The 24,466-nt window shown below is 56.3% G+C and overlaps 2 protein-coding genes across 4 annotated transcripts; one reads left to right on the top strand and one right to left on the bottom strand.

Annotated features, from left to right (window-relative positions):
- Window positions 1-681: 681 nt before the first annotated feature.
- On the top strand, window positions 682-12,558 carry TMEM132A (transmembrane protein 132A). Of its 2 annotated transcripts, none has more exons than XM_039860464.1 (11): window positions 682-945; window positions 3,427-3,641; window positions 3,875-4,093; window positions 4,813-5,144; window positions 6,369-6,518; window positions 7,549-7,744; window positions 7,823-7,966; window positions 9,068-9,270; window positions 10,014-10,290; window positions 10,687-10,878; window positions 11,294-12,558. In XM_039860464.1, the coding sequence occupies exons 1-11, from the start codon at window positions 846-848 to the stop codon at window positions 12,332-12,334; spliced, it is 3,069 nt and encodes a 1,022-aa protein (XP_039716398.1). In that variant the 5' UTR covers window positions 682-845; the 3' UTR covers window positions 12,335-12,558. The 2 variants fall into 2 exon arrangements, with proteins under 2 accessions (XP_039716398.1, XP_039716396.1); XM_039860462.1 differs by having other exon boundaries at window positions 7,546-7,744.
- On the bottom strand, window positions 7,599-24,466 carry SLC15A3 (solute carrier family 15 member 3). Of its 2 annotated transcripts, XR_005652295.1 has the most exons (9): window positions 23,894-24,451; window positions 20,626-20,915; window positions 18,612-18,759; window positions 17,020-17,130; window positions 16,185-16,353; window positions 14,599-14,757; window positions 13,253-13,408; window positions 10,156-12,775; window positions 7,599-9,359 (listed from the first exon to the last, which is right to left on the bottom strand). XR_005652295.1 is itself a non-coding variant. In XM_039860465.1 (8 exons), exons 1-8 carry the CDS (start codon window positions 24,449-24,451, stop codon window positions 12,621-12,623), a joined length of 1,746 nt encoding a protein of 581 aa, XP_039716399.1. In that variant the 5' UTR covers window positions 24,452-24,466; the 3' UTR covers window positions 12,476-12,620. The 2 variants fall into 2 exon arrangements, 1 of the variants encoding a protein (XP_039716399.1); XM_039860465.1 differs by lacking the exon at window positions 7,599-9,359 and having other exon boundaries at window positions 12,476-12,775; window positions 23,894-24,466.

Genomic DNA, 24,466 nt, shown 5'->3' with positions numbered 1-24,466 from the left:
TTTTTGTTTTTCTTGTTTGTTTTTTGTTTTTGGGTTTTTTTTTTTTAAAGCTGCCCAGGAGATGCTAGTGTTCAGCTAGATGCCCCTCTTTGGAACCTCTTCCAACACTGCCTGGCAAGCCAGGCTGGGTCAGGAAGCTGACACTGGAAGGCAGGCCTTCCCTGGGGAGCAGAGGCATGCCCTCATCCTCCCTAGGCCCAGGGCCCTCTCTCTGGGATGGGACTGGGCATGAACTGCTGCCTGCACCTGGAGCCCCTTCCTTCACGGGAGTGGCCCAGGCTGCTGTCAGGGCAGGCTCCGGTAGCTGTCACCTGACTCTTTGGCCCCCTTTTACCCCCTTTCCACCCCTGCAGTTTGGTCCCCCTTTGTCCCTGAATTTTGGTTCTGATTCAGGTGTCAGATGCCTTTACAGATGATCTGCTTGTGGGGCGGGGGAAAGGCAGAGGAAGTGGCTTTTTTCCTCCTGGGTCAGGAGCTTCCAAGAGGGAGCGAACAGAACGCGTCCAGTCCCTCTTGTCAGAGGCGGGTCAGTCCCCTGTTGTTCGGTCGGCAGAGAAGTGGCTTTCTTCCCGACTTTGAGCGTGGGGGCACCGGGTGGTTGGGGATCCGTAGGGCACTAGGACCCGGCGAGGCGGAGGGGCAGCCCATGTGCTGAGTGTTCCTCCCACCTCCAGCTCCTGCTCCCGCTCCATTGTCTGGGAACCGCTGCCGCTGGCGGGCGGCCGGGCGGGCGGCGGCCGGGATCCAGCCGGAGGGGCCAGGCCGGCGCCGAGCGGGCGTGGGAGATGCCGGGCGGCCAGAGGCCACCTGAGCCGCCGGCCTAGTCCCCGCCTTCTGTGGGAAGGATGTGCGCCCGGATGGCGGGGCGCTTGGCAGCGGCTCCCCGAGGGCCCTGCGGCCCGTGGCTCTGCCTGCTGGTGGCCCTCGCCCTGGACGTCGGGAGAGGTCAGCGGGAGGGGAGGGACAGGGCGAGGGGTGGCTGGGCCCCAGCCAAGGCCGGGAACCTGCGGGTGCTCGGACTAAAACCAAGCGGGCTCTCCCGCGGCGTGCCCTGAGGGCTGGCAAGACCTCATCCCGGGATCTTGCCCCCAGCCAACCGTCCCTATTTGCTTCCTTCACCTCGCATCACCCGGCAACTCCTTCCTGACCCAGAGCAAGCCGGTCCCGGGGCTCTCCTCGCCACCCCCCACCCCCACCGGGTCTGTACCCCCGGCGAGCTTCCTCCTCTCCCCCGCCCCCCAGCCAGGACATCTAACCTGGCTGCCCCCTGCCCCAGGCGCACCCGCTCCCCAGTCTGCCCTCCAAAGAGCTGAACCCCTGTGGCCCCTGGCCTCCCTCCACCATCTACCCCCGCCAGCTTCACCCCGCACCGCCGGGGACGGGAAGCGGCCCCTTTGCCTCGGACCTGCGAGATATGCAGCCGCCCTCCCCCTCCCGCAAGGAGCTCTCTGACCTTGGAGTCTCAAGTGATTGTCTCATTCGTGCCTTCCTCAACCTTTATGGGGATCCTCATCACTGGAGAAAGGGGCAGCGACTCCCCTGTGCCCCGGGCAGGATTGCACGGCCCTCGGCATGGGCTCTGGCTGCTAGGTGGATGATGCCTCAGGAGAGTGGGGGGTAGCGAGGCATTCTCAACACCCCCCCTGCCTCCACCATGAAAGCTGAGCTCTGGGTGCCGGCAGTCCGTGGGAGTCCGGCCTCAGAGCATCTTGCAATTATCCAGGCAATGGAGTAGGAGGAGGACGGGAAACCAGGGGCTGCCTCCAGGGAGCCGTAGTCACTCACCTGTTACACTTTGGGGGGTCTCAGACTCAAGCTCATTGGTGGGGAGGGTCTAGAAGGAGGTTGAAACCATCAAGTACCCCAGCCCAGTGGTGGCGCTGAGAGGGAGCTGGCTCTGGGGCTGCTTTCAACCACCTGCTCCCCTCCCCAGGGGACCCTGCGGGAGCCCTAATAACCCCTTACACAGAGGGATGAGGAAAGCCTTGTCACATCCATTATGCAGCAGCAGTAACCCCTCCTCCAGCCTTAGCTCCATAGTTTACAAAGTCCTCCCCTGTCACGGTATCGCTAAGTGCCAGTTCTACAGGTGAGTAAACAGAGGCTCCTACATGTTAAACACCTGACCCAACCTTCACCAAGGCAGAGTTAGGATGTAAATGCAGATCTCTGGGCTCCTAGAACATCCTCTCTAGGGAGAGCTGCCCAGTTTGGGATCCAGGTTGAGTGAGACAAGGCTCCAGCTGATAAACCAGAAGATAACTGATTCAGAAGGAGGCAACCAGGGGTGCAAATGATGGTGGGGACTGGTGGCAGGACAAGCGATCAAGGAGGGCTTTCTTAAGGAGGCGACATTCACTCTTGACCGTGAAGGAGGAGGAAGAGACTCAGAGCTAGGGAATAAATACCTTCGCAAGTGGCATAGAGCCGAGAGAGAGAGACAGACAGAGACAGAGACAGACAGAGAGAGATGGCGAATGGAGAAGGCAGGGTGGTCCTGTGGTTGATGCTTGGATTCTAACTCCCTGCCACATGCCAGCTGTAGGACCCCAGGCAAGTAACTTAACCTCTCAGCCTCATTTTCTACATCCATAAAATGGGATTAACAGTAAAAGCACCTAGTTCTCAGAGTTATTACAAGAATTGAAAGAATTAATACATGTAAAGTGTTTAAAATGGTAGCCTGCTTAATTAGTATTCAAAAAATGTTTATTATTATTAAGGCTACCTACTAGTCAGTTGGTACAAATCAAAAATGGTCTTAGTGGTCCTTTGTCCTTCTGGTTATTGGGTACCAGACTCTTTCAGGCTCGTGATCCCCACCCGCCACCCTCTTCCCACTCTTGCACTTCAGTACCCAGTTGGGACAGGGAAGAAGGGAGCAAGTTTCGGAAACCGGTGTGAGGTTGCCATGGTGACGATGTAGGACGAGGGAGGGTGGATGCCCAGCCAAGTCTGGCCAAGGACCCAGAGTCGGAGAAAGGGTCACCACTATTACAAAGCTCACCTGGTCACCATCTTTTACCTTATAGGCCCTGTCTGGGGAGAGCCGTACCCCATAAATGCCTTGGTGTCAGAGGCAATTGGGTAAGGGATAGGAATAGGGGAGTAGGAGACATCAAGAAGGTTCTGCTGGAGGGAGGAAGGCCTGGGTCTGTGGAAGGCAGGAAGAATGGCTTGGGACTGGAGTCCAGTCCTGGACTTGGATTCAAATCCTGACCCTGTCACAGGCTACCTGCATGAGGCTTTTTGAGCCTGTTTCCTAATCTGTGTAATGGAGACATCCACTCCCCCATCCTGGTGGGTATAGGACATTTATAACCCTTTTCTTCCTCCGCTGCCCACCGCCACTGTGCCCCAGGACCAAGCTCAGTTCAGCCCCTGCCAGCTCTGGAGCTGTCACCATCTCTACCCCTTCTTCTTCAGTGGACTGTGACCAGGAACCCCTGGACCCCATCTACCTGCCTGCAGCCCTGGAGCTCCTGGATGCACCTGAGCACTTCCGAGTGCAGCAGGTGGGCCACTACCCACCTGCCAACTCCTCTCTGGGCTCCCGATCTGAGACCTTTCTGCTCCTGCAGCCGTGGCCCAAGGCCCAGCCACTCCTCTTGGCCTCCTACCCACCCTTTACCACTCAGCAGGTAAGAATGGGGCCACCAGGGACTCCTGGGCTAATAGGACTCAGAGCTGAGGCTGCTGCATATGGCCCAGGGCCCTGCCCCAGCCCCAGCTGTGCTCATTTTCCAGCGAGAGAAACTCAGGCCCATAAAGCCTCTCTCCTGCCAGGCTGGAAGTGGAAACCTGGCATCCCATCTTGCGAGCTCTCGCTTCCTCCTATGCTCTGCTGTGTTGAGCACCCCTGTTCTCCCTCCAGGTGGTCCCTCCTCGGGTCACTGAGTCCCATCAACAGCCAGTCCAATGGGATGTGCGGGCCGTGTCGGTGGAAGCGGCTGTGACTCCAGCAGAGCCCCATGCCCGGGTTCTCTTCCACTTCAAAGGGCAGGATGGGCCACCGGGGTCTAGCAGCCTGCCTTGTGCCCGGCTCCATGCCACACACCCTGCAGGCACTGTTCACCGAGCCTGCCGCTTCCAGGTGAGTGGGCGGGCCCCACCTAGGCTGGCCCCGAGGCGGCCCCAGCCAGAGGGTGGTCCCAAAGGAAGGAAGAGAGGGCTCGCCACTCCTGGGAAGTTTGGGGGTCATGGACCACCTGACTCCATGCCACTCTGCCAGCTTTCACGGGACCCTGCGAAGGGGTTATTTAGGGCTCATTATGAGATTCAGTCCCTTGTATATGATTTGGGCAAGTAATTTAATCTCAGTTTCCTCATCTGTAAAATGGGGTAACAACAGTTCCGACCTCATATGAAGTTGGAATAAAGAATAAACGAGATGAATACAATGCTGGCCCAGAGCAACCCCTCAGTGAGTGTTTACGTTATTGTCAGTATTACTTTGATAATTGCGATCTCCACTATTTCGGAGGCTAGCATAGGAACCCACGGAAGAGTGCTGTTTCGTGGACGCTGGGATGCTGAGAAACCTAAGTTGTAGTCAGGGCGACCCCCCGGTGGTTAGGGGGAGGCACTGGGATGGGCTGTTCCCAAAGGTGGAGGAGTGGCCCCACAGATGCATTCTGAGACCTAGCCCCGGCCCTGTCCTGTCCTGTCCTGTCGCTAGTTGGCTATGTCACCTGAGATTCATCTCTCCCATGCTGGCCCTGCCTGTCAGGGACGCCTCCAGCTCTGCGTCTCCTGCCATGGGTGCTGGGAATCCCCTCCCCCCACTCAACCATGGCCGTCATGTCTTTGCAGCCATCTCTGGGCGCCTGCGTGGTGGAGCTGGAGCTCCCCTCACACTGGTTCTCCCAGGACTCCATCACACGGGCCGAGCTGGCCTATACGCTGGAGCCTGCCACCGAGGGCCCTGGGGGCTGTGGCCCCGGCGGGGAGGAGGGCGCTGGGCAACAGGCCCTCCCGGTAAGCAGTGTGGAGCTGCGCCCGGCAGACCCCCCACAGTCCCAGGAGGTGCCCTTGGATGAGGCGGTGACCCTGAGGGTGCCCGACGTGCCCGTGCGGCCCGGCCAGCTCTTCAGTGCCACCCTCCTGCTTCAGCGCAATTTCACGGCCAACGTCCTGACACTGCGGTGAGCGCCGGGCCCCTGGGGGTGGGCCGGAGGCAAGAACCTCTGCAGGAAGACGGGGCAGGTGCCTACTCCTCTCAGAGTCCTTCCTAGAATCCTCGACCTCTGCAAAACATGCGTCCACCAAAGCCCCTCTGGGCCAAGTGCTGTGATTGCCCTGGCAGCAGGCAAGCCCCAGCAGTAGGCATAGGCCTGAACTTGAAGTTAAAAAGTAGGAAGCTCCCCTCTCCTGGGACCTCCCCAAGGCTCCTTTGTCCACTGGGGCTAATTTTCCCACTTTACATGGTAGCTGTGGGGTCCAGGGAGGGGAAATAGGACAGGGCTTGAAAACTGGCAAGTGCAGGGCCTGGGGGTGGTGGATGCTCTAATGCCCCGAGGTGCGCGTCTGCCCCAGCTACATTCATGCATATGTTCTCGTGCTTGCCAGCCTCGCCGGGGGTCCCCCACCTTTGTACGTAGCCCACTCTTCTCCAGAGGGTCTTTATGACCCTTTCTGTCCTGCTTCCATGTTTCTCACACCCTCCAGTGCTCACTCACACACTCATTAGGTCTTTCCTGGACCTTCAAATACGCCCAGTGCTATATTTTACCATGAAGAGAGGAGGAAGGCCTGGTCCCCACCTGGCACTAAGGGGTCCCCAGTGGTAGGGAAGGGAGCCGGACGGGCATGAACTGGAGTAGATGCTCTGATGAAGGTACACAGTACTGTAGGGGCTTGAGTTAGGGGGTGAGGAAGGGGAAATTCATCCTGCCGTGGGAAAAGCTTTCTAAAGGACATGGTGTTTGAGTTGCTGGTGGCTTAAAGAATGAGCACATGGAGAAAGGAAGGGCTCGCCGGACAGAAGGCACAGGCTGGACAAAGGCTTAGAGGCATGAATGGTGTGTGTGGGAAAGAACTTTAGATGGAGCTAAAGCAAAAAGTGAGGGAGAGATGTCACAGCCAAAGATGAAACTGGACCACATCCTGGAGGGCCTCGAATGCCAGGCTGCCTCGACTTTGTGGTCAGTGGGGCAGATCGTAAGTGATCTTGGAGTGGAGGAGAGCTGCGTGGCATGACCTGTGTTGAGATGGGGTCCTTCTGGGTCTGAGGAGGAGGAGGACATTCAGACCTGAGCCGGGCCAGGCCAGACCGGGGGCTGGCATCTTTAGCCCCTGTGTTCTCCCTCGGATCCTGTCCACAAGTTCATCGCCCACCTTGACACACTTGACCTCTGTCCTCCTCCCAGGATCAAGGTGAAGAAGGGGCTGCATGTGATGGCTGCCCGCCCAGCCCAGCCTACCCTCTGGACTGCTAGGCTGGACCGCTTCAAGGGCTCCAAGCATCACACCACCCTCATCACCTGCCATCGTTCTGGGCCCGCAGGGCCAGAGTCCAGGTGGGCGGTTTTCTCTCCCGGGGGGCAGAGGAGGGAGGACTGGTGGGCAGATTTATGAGTTTTCAGGAAAGAGGGCTGTCACACTGCATCCATATTTCCACATGAGCAGGGACAAAAACAGACTCTTTCAAGGAAGCAGCACAAAGCCGATATAGCATTCATTCATTCAACTACTGTTTATCCATCCCCAATTATGTGCCAGGTACAGTGTCTGCGAGGCTTATTCCAGGTGATGCCAGTTTATCCGAGCCACCCAGTTACAGGCCTCACGGCCACTACCCCACCTCCCATCACCACAAAATGGAGCCCTTTGGTTGGGCCATTAGTATTCTCCAGAAGCCCAGCTGCAGTTCTGAACATTTACAAACTCTTCTTATTCACGACCTGAACCTGGGTCAAGGCCATAGGCTTTGTAGCTCGTGTTCAAATCCTGGTTCTGACACTTTTGGGATGAATAGCCTTGGACAAGCCAATTGGCCTCCCACAACCCCCTCCCCAGAACCTCAGTTTCCTCACTTGTAAGATGAGGATAACACCTTTCACTTGTGAAAACGAAGCAAGATACTGCATAGCCAGCATCCTGGCCAGTTCCCGGCACATAGCAGGTGCTTGATCAAAGAAAGCTGCAAGGGTTATTATTGAGGTGTTGAGTGCCAGTGCTGAGGCTTAGAAGTGAACCTTCCTCCCGGACAGAAATTTAATCAGGTACATCTGCACCCTGCTGGCTGTGGAAGGCAGAGTCTGAGTGGAGGAGGCCTAGGAGACAGGAGAGCCAGCAAGCATCCAGTGGGGGTTAAGCGGCTTCATGAATCTTATAGGGACCAAGGGTGAATAAGAGCTTGAGCTTGGGTATAATCCCAGCCCTTCCACTTTTCACTGTGACCTTGGGCAAGTTATATAACCTCTATACCTCAGTTTTCTCATCTATAAGATGGAGATCATCAAAGAACCTACCTCGTGAGGACAGGAAGTGCTTACGACAGTGCTTGGCTGCTAGCAAGCACTCACTTTCTCTCTCTCCTGCCAGCAGTCCCCTTGAACTGTCCAAGTTCCTATGGGTGGACTTTTTGGTGGATAATGGCACTAGTGGGGGCGTGGCAGTCACTCGCCCTGTCACATGGCAGCTGGAGTACCCAGGCCAGGCCCCTGACGCAGAGAAGGACAAAATGGTGTGGGAGATCCTGGTATCGGAGCGGGACATAAGGGCGCTTGTCCCATTGGCCAAGGTAAGGGGTCCCCCCTCTGCCCGGTCAGGCGAAGAGGGAGGTAAAGAGCTCGGAGCTGAGTTTCTCCTGCACCCCCAGGCCGAGGAGCTGGTGAACACTGCACCACTGACGGGAGTGCCGAGGCATGTCCCCGTGCGCCTGGTCACTGTGGACAGTGGGGGGGCTCTGGTGGAGGTGACAGAGCACATTGGCTGTGAGTCGGCCAACCCGCAGGTCCTGCAGGTGAGTGGCATGTGCCAGCCCCACGTGAGTCTGCATTTACGAGTGGAGCTTTCCTCCTTCCCCATTCAGGTCCTCAAGAGAAAAGGTCCCCAACTTCCTTTGTTCCCACCACCTCTCTCCAGAATGAAGTGGGAGCTTTGTAACCACAACCCATCCCTAACTTGGGCACTTTCACGTTCATTATTGCATTGGCAAATGAACTACTGTGGGAAAGTTGAGAGCATGTACTTCGAGATTAGAAAGTTGAAATTGGAAATCCGTCGTAGTTAGCAACTAGTTGTGTGATCGTGGACAAGTTTCTTAACCTCTCTGAGCCTCAGTCTCCTGAGCTTTAAAATGGGAATATATTTTCAGGGTCTTGTAAGAATTAAAAGCACCCTAAGACAGTAACCAGCAGAGAGTAGGAGCTGAAACAATGGGCAGCTACAATTGTTACAATAATAATGATATAATGATATAATTGTTTTCCCTTCTAGACTTAGGTGACCACCTGTCCTGTTACTCTGTAACAATGTGTTTACTTCTGACTCAATTTGAATTATCATTAAGAAAGTAGTCAACTCGCTTAAATAAAAAAAAATGATATAATGATAAAAATCATGATTATTATTATTGTAACCTCATAATGACCCCATGAGGTCAAAAAGAGGCCTGGCAACTTTCCCCATTTCGAACTTCTAAGAGGGGAAGCCCGGAGCCTGCGTTTCCTAAATCCTGGCTGCCCTGCGTAAGTGGCTCCAGTGGGTAGGTCTGCGTTGTCCCTCCACCTCTGCTGGTTGCCAGGTAGCTCTGGCAACAAAGTCAGAGGTTTGCACTAATGAGGAGGCAAATTTGTGGGTTCAAACCCGCTTCTTTCAGGAGAAAGGTTCTGTTGAATGCAAATAGCCAGTTTTCCCACTGAGCCCTAGGTAAACTTGGATTGGCTGGCTCCTCCAGGGAGAATGGATGCTGGATTCATGGCGAAATACTTCTTGATCTAAGGACATGCATTACAGCAAATACAGAAGCCTACTTCTTCTTAGGGCGTGGGGTCAGGGCTGTCCTCTCTGGTCCACACCGGTCTTCCCAGCTTAGCCCAAATCTCCTTCTGTTCTCCCACAGGTGTCTGAGACCTGTGACGCTGTGTTTGTGTCTGGCAAGGAAAGCCAGGGCGCTCAGGGGGTGCGGGTGGACTTCTGGTGGCGGCGGCTGCGGGCCTCGCTGCGGTTGACCGTGTGGGCCCCGTTGTTGCCGCTGCGCGTCGAGCTGACGGACACCACTCTAGAGCAGGTCCGAGGCTGGAGGGTACCCGGCCCAGCTGAAGGGTGAGTGGAGGCCTGGGGAAGCTGGCTGGCCTTGGCGGAGTCGCTGTGGAGCTGAGAGAGGGCCTGAGGGACACAGCCATGGGCTCCAGCTGGGATCGGAAAAACTGCCCAGTTACTCACGGTTCCTGCTACCCATCCTGGCCCTTCACCACCCAGCCCCTGACCACTTTGTCATTTCCGACCCCCACACTCCCTCTCCTCCTTCCCTGCCACATTTCTAAGTTACAGATCCCTTTCTAATATACTACATCATCTGATTCATCTGTCTACCCCCTTCACACCCTTTCCCGAGAATGTAAACCCTCAAAGGCAGGGGTTTTGTCTATTCACTGCCATATCCTTAAAGCCTAAGATGGCACTCAGCTCAGAAAATATTGAGGGGGGGTCCAACCAGAGCCCAAGGGCGAGGTGGCCTCAGGCCTCTGGAACTTGACATCCCAGGCCCTGGAGAGAATGAATGCTCCTAGATTTTTCCCATGGGAGAGGCTCTCTGGAAGTCTCTAATAAGGAGCAGGAAGAGGGTGTGAGCTGATGGATAGGCACAGGCACCAATCAGGAATGAGACCGGGGCACCAAGTTTGCAAGTAGAGAAGGGGCTGACCCAACAGGTGTAGGTAGCTATGGGCGGAGTTTGAAGAACGGTGCCCATTGGGAGTTGGGTGGGTCTCCAGAGGGCGGGGTCCTTGCGGCTAGGGGCGGAGTCCATGCTGACGCCCCACCCCTGGGCCGCCCCTTTCTGGCAGGGCGCTGGAGCCGGAGGGAGCTGGAGCAGAGGAGGCGGAGCGGCGCCCCCGCAGCTGCCACCTGCAGTACCAGCGCGCAGGTGTGCGCTTCCTTGTCCCCTTTGCGGCCCACCCGCTTGATGGGGGCCGCCGCCTCACCCACCTGCTTGGACCCGACTGGCTGCTGGACGTGTCCCACCTCGTGGCTCCGCACGCCCGCGTGCAGGACCCACGTGTAGCCTTGCTGGAGGGCGGCCGCATCCTGGTGGGCCGGGAGCCTGGGGTCACCTCTATCGAGGTGAGCAGGCCCTTTGAGAAAGGTGTGGGTGGCCCCCAGAATGTTCATAGGCAGGTGTGAAGAGCATCAGATAGGCCCAGGGTATACCTAGGGAGGGATGAGCCCAGTGGGATTGGGGATTGGGTAAGAATAGGGTGGCCCATGTAATGGGGGAAGTCTTCTAGGTATGAAAGGCTGGGGATGGGTATGTGGGGGCCAGGCCTTGAGAGCTGAGGGACCTTCCCCCGACATGTTGGACTGAGATCCAGGTATGTATAGGGCATGGGGGTGGGGAGAGTAGCCTGTGAGGATGCTGGGAACAGAAACCAGATCCCTTTGTGGGGCTGCTGGGGTCTCAGAGGGGAAAGGCTGTCTGTATCTAAGGAACCCCCACCTCCAGCTCCCTTTCACCCTCAGGTGCGTTCCCCGCTGTCTGACTCCATCCTGGGTGAGCAGGCGTTGGCGGTGACAGATGACAAGGTCTCAGTGCTGGAGCTTCGGGTGCAGCCAGTGATGGGCATCTCACTGGCCCTGAGCCGGGGCACTGCCCACCAAGGGGAGGTCACGGCCACATGCTGGGCACAGTCAGCCCTTCCCACCCCAAAGCAGGTGACAGCTGGGGATCAGGGAGATGAAGCCAACATCTCTAGATGGGGGCCGATACGGGGAGGGGGGGGTGGTACCTCAACCCCTCACCTTAGGGTTTTCAGAATGAGGACTGACTGCCTACTAAGGTAGTGAGCTCTCTGCGACCGGAGGTGATCAAGCGGTGGCTGTCTGGAGTGTGTTCGCGGGAGGTTGATTAGATGGCTCTGAGGAGCCTCCCAATGACTCAGACCCTGGGGCTGAGTGGCCGACAGGTGATTGACGCATGTCCCCTCTCTCCCTGTGTTTTGTCCATCTGCTTGTGTCTGTTCTTCCTCTGGTCTCTCTCCCTCCATGTGGCCTGTCTCTGTGGGAGTGGTCTCTGTGTGCATGCGTGCGTGCCCTCGCGTGTCTCTGCCTGTGTCCGTGTACCCCGCAGGAGGTGGCCCTCTCCCTGTGGCTGTCCTTCTCGGACCACACCCTGGCCCCCGCTGAGCTCTACGACCACCGCGACCTGGGACTGTCCATCTCGGCCGAGGAGCCTGGGGCCATCCTGCCAGCCGAGGAGCAGGGTGCCCCTCTCGGGGTGGTGGTGAGTGGGGCGGGCCCCGAGGGGCTGCCCCTGCATGTGTCTCTGCACCCACCCGAGCCCTGCCGCCGGGGCCGTCACCGTGTGCCCCTGGCCTCTGGCACCGCCTGGCTAGGGCTGCCTCCTGCTCCTACGCTGGCCCCCGCCCTCCCATCGAGCCGTGTCCAGAGCTCCCCAGCCACAGAGGCCAGCATGGGTGGTGAAGGGAGGGCAGCAGGCAGTGTGGGGGGCGGTGGGGGTGTGAGGGACAAGTTCGAGAGGGCAGAGGAAGAAGAGGGGAAGGAGGAGGCCGAGGCTAGGGAGGAGGAGGAGGAGGAGGAGGAGGAGATGGTCCCTGCCCCTCAGCGAGTCACCGACCTAGAGCTAGGCATGTACGCCCTGCTGGGCATCTTCTGCCTGGCCATCCTCATCTTCCTGGTCAATGGTGTGGTCTTCGTGCTGCGCTACCAGCGTAAGGAGCCTCCTGACAGCGCCACTGACCCTGCCTCCCCCCAGCCCCACAACTGGGTCTGGCTGGGCACCGGCCAGGAGGAACTGAGCCGCCAGCTAGACCGGCCGTCCCCTGGCCTGCCCAAGGGGGAGAGGGGCTGCCCCTGTGAGAGCGGGGGAGGGGAAGCCCTGACTGTGGCCACAGCACCTGCTGGGGGCACCACCAGCTCCCCGAGCACCCTGGCCCGAAAGGAGGCTGGGGGGCGGCGGAAGCGCGTCGAGTTTGTGACGTTCGCGCCAGCACCCCCAGCCCAGCCGCCCGAGGAGCCTGTGGGGGCCCCTGCCGTGCAGTCCATCTTGGTGGCGGGTGAGGAGGACATCCGCTGGGTGTGTGAGGACATGGGGTTGAAAGACCCCGAGGAGCTGCGCAGCTACATGGAGAGGATCCGGGGCAGCTCCTGACCCCTCCCCAGCCTGCCTGGCGCAGCCTCGTCATGCTGGGCAGCTTCCTGCTCATCCACTGGTGCTCGCCGATCCAAGTCCCCTGCCTGGATCCTCAGAAGGACTCTCCCTCTGTCCTGCCCCTTGTCATGGACCACGGTGGCGAGGAGGGGCTCACGCCCCTTATTTATGGGAACCATTGCATCCTAACGCTGGGTACAGAATAAACCGAGAAGAAAACCTCAGCCGGGACTCCTGCTGTCTGTCCTCAGGTGGAGAGAAGCTGGAGGGCGGGGAGGGGAGCACGTCAGCCCCTGTCCCTGCTCGGAGAGCTTTGGGAAGCTGGGCCGTGAGCGGTCCTCTCATAGCGCCCCGCGATCCACATAAACAGGAGGGCCGTGGCGGCCTGAATGCCGGCCAGCAGGAAGAAGTACCGGTCCATCTGGCAATTGTTGATGTTTCCTGGGGAAAGGAGAGGAGGGCTTGGCATTTGGGTCGGGCGGGGAAGGGCTCCACCGGAGCTGGCAGCTGAGGCAGTGTGGCCAGGAGGTGGGATGAGGAGACACAGGGCGGATAGCTCGCTAGCCTCTGGCTGCCCGGGGGCTCGACAATTCCCCGTTAGCCAGCTGTTCTTTGAGGGGCTTAAAATACAAGTCCCACAGGGAAAGGTGGCCCCTTAGCTCAAATGGCAGACTTCTCGAAGCAGGAGGGACCTTGGAGGTCCTTTGAGTTCCATGCTTCCTTTTTGACAGTTGGGGAAACAGGCCCAAGGAAGGGAGGCCATGCTGTGGGTGACTGGCCAGCTTTAACTAGAACCCTATTCTCTGAGTCCAGCCTGGGACTCCATTCTGCTGCGGGAGGAAGCACTTGTCATTTGCCACCTCTTTTCCAAGCCTCCCTCCACCTGCGTCCCACTCCCAGGGAGGTCCCCAGGCTCACCATGGTCTTTAGGGCAGTGCAACCAGCCTCCGGGAAGTGACAATAGGGCCACCAGGCTGGAGCCCAACAGCGAGCCCACCCCCGACAGGCAGAAGAAGATGCCCATGATGGCGCCTTGCATGGAGCGTGGGGCTTCTGAGTAGGCAAACTCCAGGCCTGCGGAGAGAGGAAGGGGCCAGAGGAAGAGCAGAGAAGGGGCCCAGGTCTCCGCCCACTGGGCCACAATGCCCTCCCCACACACACCCCCCCCACACTTGTGGGGGACTGACTGCTCCAGGTCCATGACAATGCCATGCACCGGCAACCAAGTGGACCTCCGCCTGGATAACCCCCACATTTCCTCAAGAGCTCTGTCTCCCCCGCTTCCCCGCCATCTTCACTCTCTCCCCTTCCCCTTTCTGTCCACCTTCAATATCTGCACTTGTCACGTGCCACCTCTTTGCCATGGGCCAAATCCCAGCCCTGGTCATTTCCTGCCTGGCTTCTGCAAATGCCTCTTAAACTCCCCTGTCTCCCATCCTCCTCACACAGCCAAATGTCTAAAACGTCCCTAATGGGGGCCTCACCCTGCCCAAATCTCCTAGGGGCAGGGCTGTGCGCCTCCCCACTCCGTGCAAGGCTCCCCGGCTCTGCTTCTGCTGTTCCCTTTGCCTGTGACGTCCTTGCTGCTGCCTGCTGTGTTCTGCCCCCTCCCCCACCTTGCCTCAGGGCTTCCCCAACACCCTATAGCATTCCCCGGGGTTTATTGTTCAGGAGACTGTTCTGCCCCACGCCCCCGAGTGAGTCCCACCCAGCCTCCCTCTGCACCTGCAGAAGCCCCAGCTGCTGGGCTCACTGAAGAGCCCGCCCCAGCCCTGCAGCTCTGGTCTCACAGCCCAGGGCAGAGGCAGAGCTGTAAATGCATCATTTCAACACTCAGACGGGTGTGCTATGATGGCGAGGAGAGAGAGGACCCCCTCTGCCTGGAGGCCTTGGAGAGCACCTCTAGGAGGAGATGGCTTTTAGGCTTGGAACTGAAGGGGAGAGAGGAGTCCCTTTTCAATGCCAGGCAGAGGAGCAGCAGCTGCAAAGACACAGAGTGTGGGGAATGTGGCAGCAGGGAGAACACGTGGAGAGTTGGTATGGGGAGTGTCTTATTCACCTCCGAATCCCCAGTGCCTATAGCAGTGCCCGGCATGAGCCGGGGGCTAATAAACCCCCATTGGGCGAATGCAGCCCCACTTAGAAAACCCTGCCGTCCTCCATGCAGACAAGCTCTAGAGGCTGTGACCGTGAGATCTCTGACTTAAAGGCGCCGCTAGGCAGAGCCCATGACTGTGCAAGAGCAGGGGAGGGGCTCAGCGTACCTGGGATGCTTGCGAAAATCTCACTGATCCCGATGAGCAGGTACTGAGGGATCTGCCACCAGATGGACAGTGGTGCTGCATAGTACACATTCTTCCCGATCTGCTGGGACACCGTCTGGTTCTGATGGATGTACTCTAGACGCTCCATTTCCAGGAATCCTGGTGGGCAAGAGAGGGGGGCTTCAGCCAGGCCCACTCCGGGCAGCTTAGCCCCTGGCAGAGCTTGGCCAAGTAGCCAATAACTGACTGGGAAGCAGGTAAGGAAAAGAATACAGGGCTGAGGTATGTGCTTGTGTATCAAGATTTGGATTCCAACTCTTCCCTTTTTGCCTTGGCTGCTAGGAAGCTCAGAGCTAGATTTTTGCACTCAATAACAGTAACAACTGTTACTGGAGAAAGAGAAATTTCAGTTAAACTACCAGCTCAGAGTCACACAACTTATAAGTAGTTGGGGCTGGATTTGAACCCCAGTGTGTCTGGTTTCAAAGCTGGCCCACTTTCCATGATATCACATGACTCCTCTACTGCAGCATCGAGTATTACACTCGGGTTTCTAACCTGGCTTTCAAGTTTATTTCATCTCCTTCCCCTTCACTGCCTAGGAGACAGCCGTTCTCTAGTGGAATGTGGAGTTAGGTGATTTTGGTTCCAATCCTGGCCCTGCTACTGGCCAGCTGTGTGACCTTGGGCAAATCACTTAACCTTGCTGAGACCCAGTTCCCTTACGCAAGAAGCAGGAATTAAAAAACCCGGGATTATTGTGAGAATGAAACAGGACAAAATGCATTAAAGCACGTAGCTTAAACATCTAGTTTGGTTTCCATCCTTGCAATACAATATTGTTTACTGAGCTTTAATTCCTCTGGCTCCTACTTGTGATCCAGGTGTGGTGCTGGATGCATTACAGACTTCATCATGTTTAATCCTCACGACGCTCCAGCTAGACTATGTTCCATGTGGGCAGAGCCTGGGTCCTGCACTGGGTCAGATGAATTGCTATTCCCATTTTAAAGATGAGAGTCAGAGACTCTAAGAAACCTCGAGATCATGAAGTGAAAAAGGCTGAGGCTTATGCAATAGCATGAAAGGCTGCTTTATCGGAACCCTTTTTGTACAAGTGGTTTCAAATCCTTTTCACATAGAAGAAAGAAGAGGATAAATAGATAACTTTAAAAAAAAAAAAGTCCTTATATGCCACTGAGAGGCTATGTGTGTTTGGAAAATTCATTCAACACATTTGTTGAGTACCGACATGCATTATTCAGACTCATAAATAAAAAAAGGAAAAATCTCTGCCTTCAGGGAGCTTACATCCCACTGAGGAAAAATTTGTTTTCTTCTGTTGGCCTGAGTTTCCTCATAAAAATGAGGGGAGGCCAGACTCATTGAGGTAAGTTTCCTTCAGCTCACCCTTCTGGGAAGCCAAGACTGTGACCGCCCCCTTGGGGAGTCACAGGGGTGGTGGAGGGCCCAGGCCCCCGGCTTCAGCATCGGCTCCAGCATCGGCTCATAGTAGAGCCAGCCTCCCTCCACCCCCAGACAAGGTGGGCCTCCCTTCCCATGCCCCTCTGCTCAGACCCACACACCTGCCACTATGACAGAGGCGAAACCAAAGAACATCCCCAGCGCCATCTTCTGCAGAGCCGAGGGAAGCAGCTTGCACCGTAGCAGCAAAGGGTCAAGCAGGTGGTCCTTCACAGGCACCAGGATCAGCACCACCACAACGTTGGCCAGGAGGAGCCAGGCTTCCGGGATCTGGGCAAGAGGGTGCCAAGAGGCAGGCTAGCAGAGCTGGAGCCCAGACACCTGGACTGGGTGACCCAGAGTCAGCCCTCTCCTCTCTCCAAAAGGCACACTCCTCAGCTGTGTAACTAAGGGTGGGATTAGGTCAGGATGGCAAATAGGTAACTTCCATCAATCGGTAGTGGCTGCCTGGAACATTCGTGGACTCAATAATTGATTAGTGATGTCTGCCATGGGCAGGAACTGGAGGTAAAGTGGCAAATATGTCATTGGTCTGCCAGTTCTTTGATTTTATGAGTCTCTGAAATGCCAAGGAACTGGTTTGGAAAGTCTTTGTGAAAGTCAGGGGTCCCAGAGAGGGAGGGGACAAGGCAGAGCTGAGGAGGGACCTGAGTGCACCTGAGCTGAGGGCCTGGGGCAAACTGGGCAATGCGGCCTGTCAGGGCAGCAATGGGCAGGAGTGAAGCTGGCCTGAATTCTTTTGAGCAGCTGAGCATCTCGGCAGGCTGGCTGGACTGTGGCCCAAGTTCACCCACCCTCCAGGTGCTTTTCCCATACCCCGGGGACACCTTGCCATTGCGGGAGGGGAGTGTAGCGGTAGCTTCGTTTCCTCCTCTTCTAGGAGGAAGCCCCCGACCTGGCCTGAACTGGGGGCTGAACACACAAGTAGTCTCTCACCTTATAGCCGCTGTCCTGGACCCCCAGAGCCACGGAGTTGTTGCCAGGGTAGTTTGGGAAGATGTTCGGGATGTGGAGGTGAAGACCTTGCAGGACGTACGTGGACTGCATCTGCCAAGGGAGATGGAGACGAAGCTGGAACAGAGCTGGCCTCCTCACCCCCAGCCCCAGGAAGCTCCAGCTCCCAGGGAGGCATTCCTCAGCAGTAGCACAGGGCAGCTGGGCAGCTGTCTCCTCCTCAACCTCAGGGGGAAAGTGACCTCTCCACTCCCCTTCCCCCTCGGGAGCTGGCGTGGCCAGAGAGCTTCCTTCACTCTGCTCCCAGGGCCGTGAGCTGTGCCTACAGCCTTATTCCAGAGCTAGGCACGGCTGGGACTCATCCTGTGTCCCAGGGCCTGGCAGAGTAGTCATGGATAAATGTTTGTTGACATGCGGAAAAGAGTGACATGGCTGTCCCCACGGAGAGTGTTCGTCTGACACGGAGGCCAAGCTGAGTCCCACAGGTTGACACAGCCAGGAAATGTGTAGGCGCTGAACCACTGGAATGGCTCTGGACACGGCGGCAGATGCAGGCCTTACCCCTTCAGTTACATAATGGAGGGGACTAGGAGAGTCCCATAGTGGGGTCTGGGGCAGGGGCGGGCAGCAGCTCTTTATCAAAGGATGTCAATATTCCGATAAGCGGTATGAATGAGAATCAGCCATGGACACACGCAGACACCCCTGCCACGTCCCTGTCCCATCACAGACACTTTCTACTTCTGTGCTACCCCCAAGTGGCAGGCTGGTCCTGCATGACTTCCATCTTCTGCAACTTGAAACAAGGTTCCCATAAAGGGGGCGTGGGAAGCGATGACCTTGCGGTCTGGAGATCAGGGGCTGGGTTAGGCTGCTGCCCACCCTACATACACGTGCATATACACACCCACGCACACACACGTGTGCTCACACACACTTCCCCACTGACTGCCCCTTGGGGAGTCACAGGAAGAAGTGGTTCTCAAACCTGGCTGAGGATGGGTATCAGCTGGGAAGCTAATTACCCTGGAGACTCCCCACTTTCAGCAACTCTCTTTCAGCAGAGTTGAGGGTGGGACTTGGGAATCTGTGTTTGTAAAAAGCTCTGCAGGTGATTCTGAGGCACGGCCAGAGTGAGGGACTACTGTGACCAAGTACTCGGTGCACCGAACTCGCTCCCAGATTGCTGTGGGGCCTTGGTCAACTGGCAGAACTTCTCTGGACCTCAGGTCCAAGGTTTGGAGAATCTGAACGCTGTCGAGCTGTTAGGGCCTTTGTCTAAGCCACCCATTGTACACATGAGGGAACCAATGCCCAGAGAGGTGGGGTGACTTGTTCAAGTCACTGGGCCTCAGTCCTGTCCCTAGAGCTCCCCGTGCTCTGCCACCTGAAGGAGTTTAACTACTGGGATGGATGGCTTTGTGCCAGGCCCACAGCAGCTGCTACGGAGCTGCAGTTCACTCTGTGAGCCCCTCCCCGACTTTCCACACACCCTGGGCTTCTATGGTGAGAGATGAGACCAGTGAGGGGACCAGGGAGCCGGTCCTCCCGGAGCAAAATGGCAGGGAGCTCACCTGGAAGTACACCATCCAGTAGGGCACCAGGGTCACCATGACGGGCAAGATCTTCACCAGCACCCGGAAGTTGGCGATGTCCTCCTGGGGGGAAGGGCCGGGCTGGGGAGACCTCTGGTCGGGCAGCAGGTAGGCGCCTTGGGGGTCTCTGTGGGGCAGCAGGTACAATGGCAGCCATCATCGCCACCAGCACGGCCACTCTCTTCACCTCCACCGTTCCCTGCTCATTTTAACCCTGCTGTCTGAGCACCACTTATCACAGCCATCATCTCCGACCCGACTCATCTCCCCGACCCCAGCGTCAGCACCACCTTCGCTGTTGTCACCATCATCACCAACGCCAGCATCCTCACTATCGTCACCATAAGGGGGTCCCTACCAGCGGAGCCATTCTCTCCGCGGAGTTTTCGTTACCATCATTGGCATTTTGCTCAGTGTCAACATTATCACTATCATTTTGCCACTGTCAACATTATCACTATCATCTCTTCGGTAACGAAGGTGGCTGATCAGGACCCCATTCCATGCGATAGCCATGGCCCCTTGGATCCTGAAGGAAGTTAAGACCAGAGCTTGCGGCAAGTAGTCTCAGGGGATTTTTTGGCTTGCGACATCATTTGCCACGGGAACCAGGGAAGTCCCAGTCCATGCCTGACCCAGAGAGAGAGGCTGTCACAGACGTGATATGCCGAAACCCCCCGACATGCTGTCTCCAAGCCCACCCTCCTCGACATGACAGCCCTCTCCCTACATGACAAGGAGGAAGGCAGTGGACAGATAGAAGTAGAGGGAAGATTATTAGGAGACAGGGCAGATCAACCACTTTACCCTTTACCCTTTGCCTTTTGTCCTGAGAATTTCTGATCCCTTCTTGCCCAAGAGCCTTGCCTTATCCTTCGAGATTCTAAAAGGGATGAGACCAATTTGGTCATTTCCAAGGACGGCCACCATCAGCTTCTCCCCAGGATGTGATGCCGCTCAACCAATGGGTGGGATTTACTTCCCCTGACCTTGAATGTGGAACGGCCTTGTGACTGCGCTGGCAGACAGAAGAAGACTGATGTCTTCCACTTCCTTCCCTTTGGAACATCCAGTCCTGGAATGTTCACTCCCTCCTCTTGCAACTCAGACACCTTTGCTGTGAGAAGCTCCAGTCACACAGCAAGGCCGCACAAAGAGGAACCCAGGGGGCTCACTGACTGCCAGCATCATCTGCCAGCCGCGTAAGTGAGCCCCGGGTGACATCGCAAGAAGCAAAAGGACTGCCGGGCTGAGCCCAGTCACCCAGGGAATGGAAGGTGGTTGCTACATTCTGGGGTGATGTGTCAGGCAGCCGCAGTGGATCATTAAAACAAGCCCTACAGCAATGCACAAGGTTGGGGAAGACTTGTTAGGTACCTTTTCCATCTACATGCTACCGATGGAAGCTGTAACTGGCACTAAGGTCTGGAGACAGGTTTGCTTAGCACTGGTAGGTAGTCAATTAACTTGGGAAGGAGACAGGCAAAAGGGAGGCATCGTACAAGTGCAAAGCCATTCAGAACCTTCCTCCCTTGGATGCCGGCTAATAGGGGAGGAGCCAGTTTGGCTGATTTCTTAGACTTTCTTCTACTTAACATCAGGGTAGTGTAGACTTATTTATATTATATCCCAACAACCTTCACTGGTACCATCATCATCATCACCACCTCCACTGCCATTGTTACCACCATTGACAGCGTTTCCCTTCATGGTAGCTACTAACGTGACCATTGTTGCCTTTATCACCACCGTCACTGTCAAGGCCATTAAATCCTCATACTTTCTACACTTAGCCCGTCACCAGTATCACCACCACCACATTGACCTCCACTGGAAATGGTTAGGGTTAGGGCTGTGGCCCATTGGAGAGCAGGTCACCCTAAAGGGCTGGAGATCCCTGGAGAACATCTTCCAACTGGACCACAACTCCCCAGGAGAAGCAGTGTGTTTCTCCAGGCCCAGCGGCCCCCTTTAACCAGAACCCCTTCCTTACCTGGCAGAGTGTTGGCGCCACAGCCGGTGGCAGCAGTTTTGGAGAGCGAGTTTAAGCATAGAGGACACTTGGCTGCCTGTGGGGGGCTTGGTGATGAAGATGGGGGTGGCAAAGAGGAAGACGAAGAAGGCCAGGCCCACACAGCCCACGGGGATGCTGTAGCCCACCAGGAAGCTGATGTTCTGTTGGATAAAGGCCACCACCAGCAGTGACAGCACAGCACCCACATTGATGCTCCAATAAAACCAGTTGAAGAAGCGGCGGCTGGCATGGCGGCCAAGATCCGTCACCTGCCAGGAAGGGGTGGGAGTGAGGGCAAAGGAGGTTCAGGTGCACCCTGCCATGACGTACTCTCTGTACCTGCACCCGCTCCCACAGAGACACTTCTCGGGTCAGTGGGTGGGCATTCTGGCACTTCCCTAGTCCCTGATCACCAAATAGATGCTCAATAAATATTTGTTGAATAAATGAATAAACCCTTCTCTTGGGAGTCGCTTGTTAATGATCAGGACATTTTGGCACAGCTGTTTCTGCACGCCCATGACACATATTTCTTTCTTATTGTCATCAAGTAGCACACACAACAGATGTCTCTGACGTCGCTTTGTTCATTTTGGTTGATTTATCCCTTTGTCTCTGACTGAGCAACCTAAAATATGCATCACCTTTATAATCAGAAAAAAAGCCAATAAAGATCTCAGGTCTGTTCCACATTATTAACTGTGATGTATGCACACTACTGAAAGAACAGTAAGTAGTCTAATTGAGAATTTCCTCTTCAGCTGGAGATGCAAACAGGTTTTTTTTTTTCATGATGGCTCATCCATCCTCCTGACTTGCCTCCCTCTGTTAAACAAGGTTGGCATAATCAGAGACAGCAGAGGTGGTCCAGGACACCCCCAAGGGTGAAAGGAAAAAAATTCAGGCCCCTCAGCAAGGGCAGAAGGGCTGAAAATCTTTATCTAGGATTTGAATCAATCTGCAACCGTCAGGCCCCAGGCCCCCTTCCAGTCTGCTGGCTCAGGTCCACTGCACTGACTGCCCCCACCTCTCCCAAACCCTGGTCCCAGATTCTGACTCAGCAGGTCTGTGGCAGGGTCTGGGCATCTGTATTTCTAAAAAACAAAAAAAAAAGCAGTGAGGACTGGAGGTCACTTCTCTAGATAAATGATTCTATACACTGTTAAACCCATAACCCTTTCTACAACCCCCGACTCTGAGAATCCATGACTCTCCTTCCACCCAGAGATACATATATCCACTAGCCAGGAAGATTTTGTCAAGTTTTTCTTCCTGTGGTTGCATTGGGGGAAAAGTAAGCATTTTGTTCCTTTTCCAAATGTAAAATGCTAGTCCACAGAGATGGGTTTAAAGCTGCCTTCTCCTGAAGATCCTGAGGGGGCCCTCTTGGGAACACAGAGGGAAGGGCATGCCCATTTACCGGGTGTCCCTGCTGTAGATGTTCAAGCAGAAAACTGAATAAGGCCCATTATGAGCAGCCACTTCCACTTCTTAATCGGATGTAAATGACTGTGACAATTGTAGCTCTAAGAGGAGGCCCGGGCAGCCCATTCAGGGTATAAACGATGGGTGACCCCTTTGAACCTGGCGGTGCATTAAATATGCGGTTCTTGGGTATAGCTGTCTGCCAGATGGTGCCAAGCCCTCCCACTCGCACATCTCTCGTCTGACCGCCCCCCCGCCCCCCTCCCCCGATTTCTCAGCAGCCCCTCACTCCTCTGGCGGGCCTACTCTCCTCACCTCTGCCACTCTCTGCACTGTAGCCAGAACCACCTTAAAGAACGCAGATTTAATGATGTCCATCTTGCCTCAAGTCACGCCAGTGTTTTTGAACTGTTCTAAGGGTCAGGCCCAGACCCCAAAGGCAGCCTTCCAGTATGGCCTCAGGCCACCCAAAGTCCATGCCCAGTAAGCGGGAGAATGCAGCCGAGGGTTGTCACTGTTGTTGCCACTGGAGGCTCCACCCAGTGGCCTGGCCTCCAGGAGACCAGTTCTGCCACCGGGAAGAGGGAGAAACAAGAGACACTGGATGGCTGAGGCCCTCTGGAGGTCAGTGAGGTCAAGGGCACAGGTCAAGGGCACCTGAAGGTGTACTGGGATGTCAATGAAAGAGTAGAATTAAGGGAAGATACAAGAGTCGTACTGGCAGACAGTGGGGTCTCCTGGTTTGAAGGAAGGTCGTCTGTGGCTGAGAAATAGACAGGGGCTCTGGGGGCACAGAGGCCCCTCTCGTCAAAAGAATTCAAACAGATGGATGAGTAAGCCCTTGGCGAGGGCACTGGGAACTTTGTCGGGGGCTAGATTGTGGATGCCAGCTGGATGCAGTGATTTTTTTTTTTAATGTCCCCTTTAGGACGGTGATACAGGCAATTAACAATTGAAAAACAGGGACAATTAGGGGGAAAATGTACAGTCAGTCCAGTTGCCTGATCACACCACCATTATCATGTTTTTCCAGTTTCTCTACTTTAGTTGACACTAAGTCTTTTCACCTGGCTGCAATCGCGTTCTTTATGCTTTTGCTCGTTAACACTGTAGGTGGTTGTTTTAATCGTATTACATATTATTTTAAATTATTGTCTACTGTCCCATTGAGTAGAGCTATTACAACATAGCCATGTTTGTTAGGCATTTACTCATTCATTTAGCAAATATTTATTGACTGTCCAAGGGTCCAGAGAAGGGCTCCGAGGAGATAGATGCCCAAGTGCCCCTGGCTAGTGAGTGGCAGAGCTGTGATCTGAACCAGCTGGCCAGACTCGACCTCCGGCATGGCTGGTAGGAAGAGGCTTGCTCCCACCCTAGCCCCCGGACCCCTAAAACACATCAAGATGGGGCTTAGGATGAGGCTCGAAGTCCAGCTACCTTGACCGGCTCTCTATGTGACCTTGGACAGGACGATTCATGTCCTGAAACCTTAGCGTCCTCATCTGTAAAACGGACATAATGATACTACCTACCTAATGCGTAGTTAAGAGGATTAAATGAGTTCAAACGCTGAAAGCGGCCCATAGTCAGAGAAGGCCAACTATGTTTACTACTAGTGTTGCCATGGTTATCGTCCTTAGAGCGAGCACCCCCTCTTCTTTCGAATGAGGAACCAGGGCGCAGAGAAGGGAAGTGGTTTGCCCGAGGTCACCTTGGGAGCCACGGCCTCCAGACTGGCTCCCGGGTCTCAGGCGCCTGTGTACCATTTTCTCACGGCACCCCCTGGGCCTCCCAATGGGGCGGCCCTGCTGCCACTCACCTGGTCGGCCCCGAAGGAGGTGAGGTTGCTCCTAACGGAGCTGGCGGCCAGGGCCAGCAGCAGCAGGCCGAAGTAGAGGGTGGGCGCGCAATAGGGGGAGGGCGAGAGGCTCGCGCAGCCGGGCGAGGGGCAGGCGGGCGCCAGCGGCGACTGGGGCACCTCGCCGCAGAAGGAGCGGCGGCCGTCCGGTATGGCGGTGGCGGGCAGCAGGCTGGAGGCGACCAGATAGAGCATCAGGCTGAGCACGATGGCTCGGAATCGGCCCAGGTACACGTCGGCCAGCCAGCCGCCGACGGGCGCCAGCAGGTAGGAGGCGCCCAGGAAGACGAGCGCGGCGCGCGACGCCTGCTCGCCGGCCCACTGGAAGTCTGCGCTGTTGAGGTAGAGCACGAGGTTGCCCGCGACGCCGAAGAAGGCGGCGCGCTCCAGCATCTCCACCAGCAGCACGGTGGCCGCGGCCGCCCGCCGCCAGCGCCGGGGTGCGCGCGGCCTGCGCCGCAGCAGCGGCCTGCGCTCCCCGGGCCTGCAGGGCTCCTCCGGGGCGCGCGGCCCCGGCATCCTACCCGTCTCCGG

This window comes from Pteropus medius, unplaced genomic scaffold (genome assembly GCF_902729225.1).
Source record: "Pteropus medius unplaced genomic scaffold, Ma_sr-lr_union100, whole genome shotgun sequence".
NCBI classification, from domain to species: Eukaryota; Metazoa; Chordata; class Mammalia; order Chiroptera; family Pteropodidae; genus Pteropus; species Pteropus medius.
The sequence above is the reverse complement of the archived record's forward strand: the minus strand, read 5'-3'. Positions and strand labels throughout refer to the sequence as shown.

Coding starts and splice junctions, on each gene's coding strand:
- SLC15A3 (XM_039860465.1), bottom strand. CDS start 24,451: ATGCCGGGGCCGCGCGCCCCGGAGGAGCCCTGCAGGCCCGGGGAGCGC. Junction 18,760..20,625: donor TGGCGCCAACACTCTGCCAG/GTAAGGAAGGGG, acceptor GCTGCCCCACAG/AGACCCCCAAGGCGCCTACC. Junction 16,354..17,019: donor TCCAGGACAGCGGCTATAAG/GTGAGAGACTAC, acceptor CCTCTTGCCCAG/ATCCCGGAAGCCTGGCTCCT.
- TMEM132A (XM_039860462.1), top strand. CDS start 846: ATGTGCGCCCGGATGGCGGGGCGCTTGGCAGCGGCTCCCCGAGGGCCC. Junction 5,145..6,368: donor GCCAACGTCCTGACACTGCG/GTGAGCGCCGGG, acceptor TCCTCCTCCCAG/GATCAAGGTGAAGAAGGGGC. Junction 6,519..7,545: donor CCCGCAGGGCCAGAGTCCAG/GTGGGCGGTTTT, acceptor CTCTCCTGCCAG/CAGTCCCCTTGAACTGTCCA.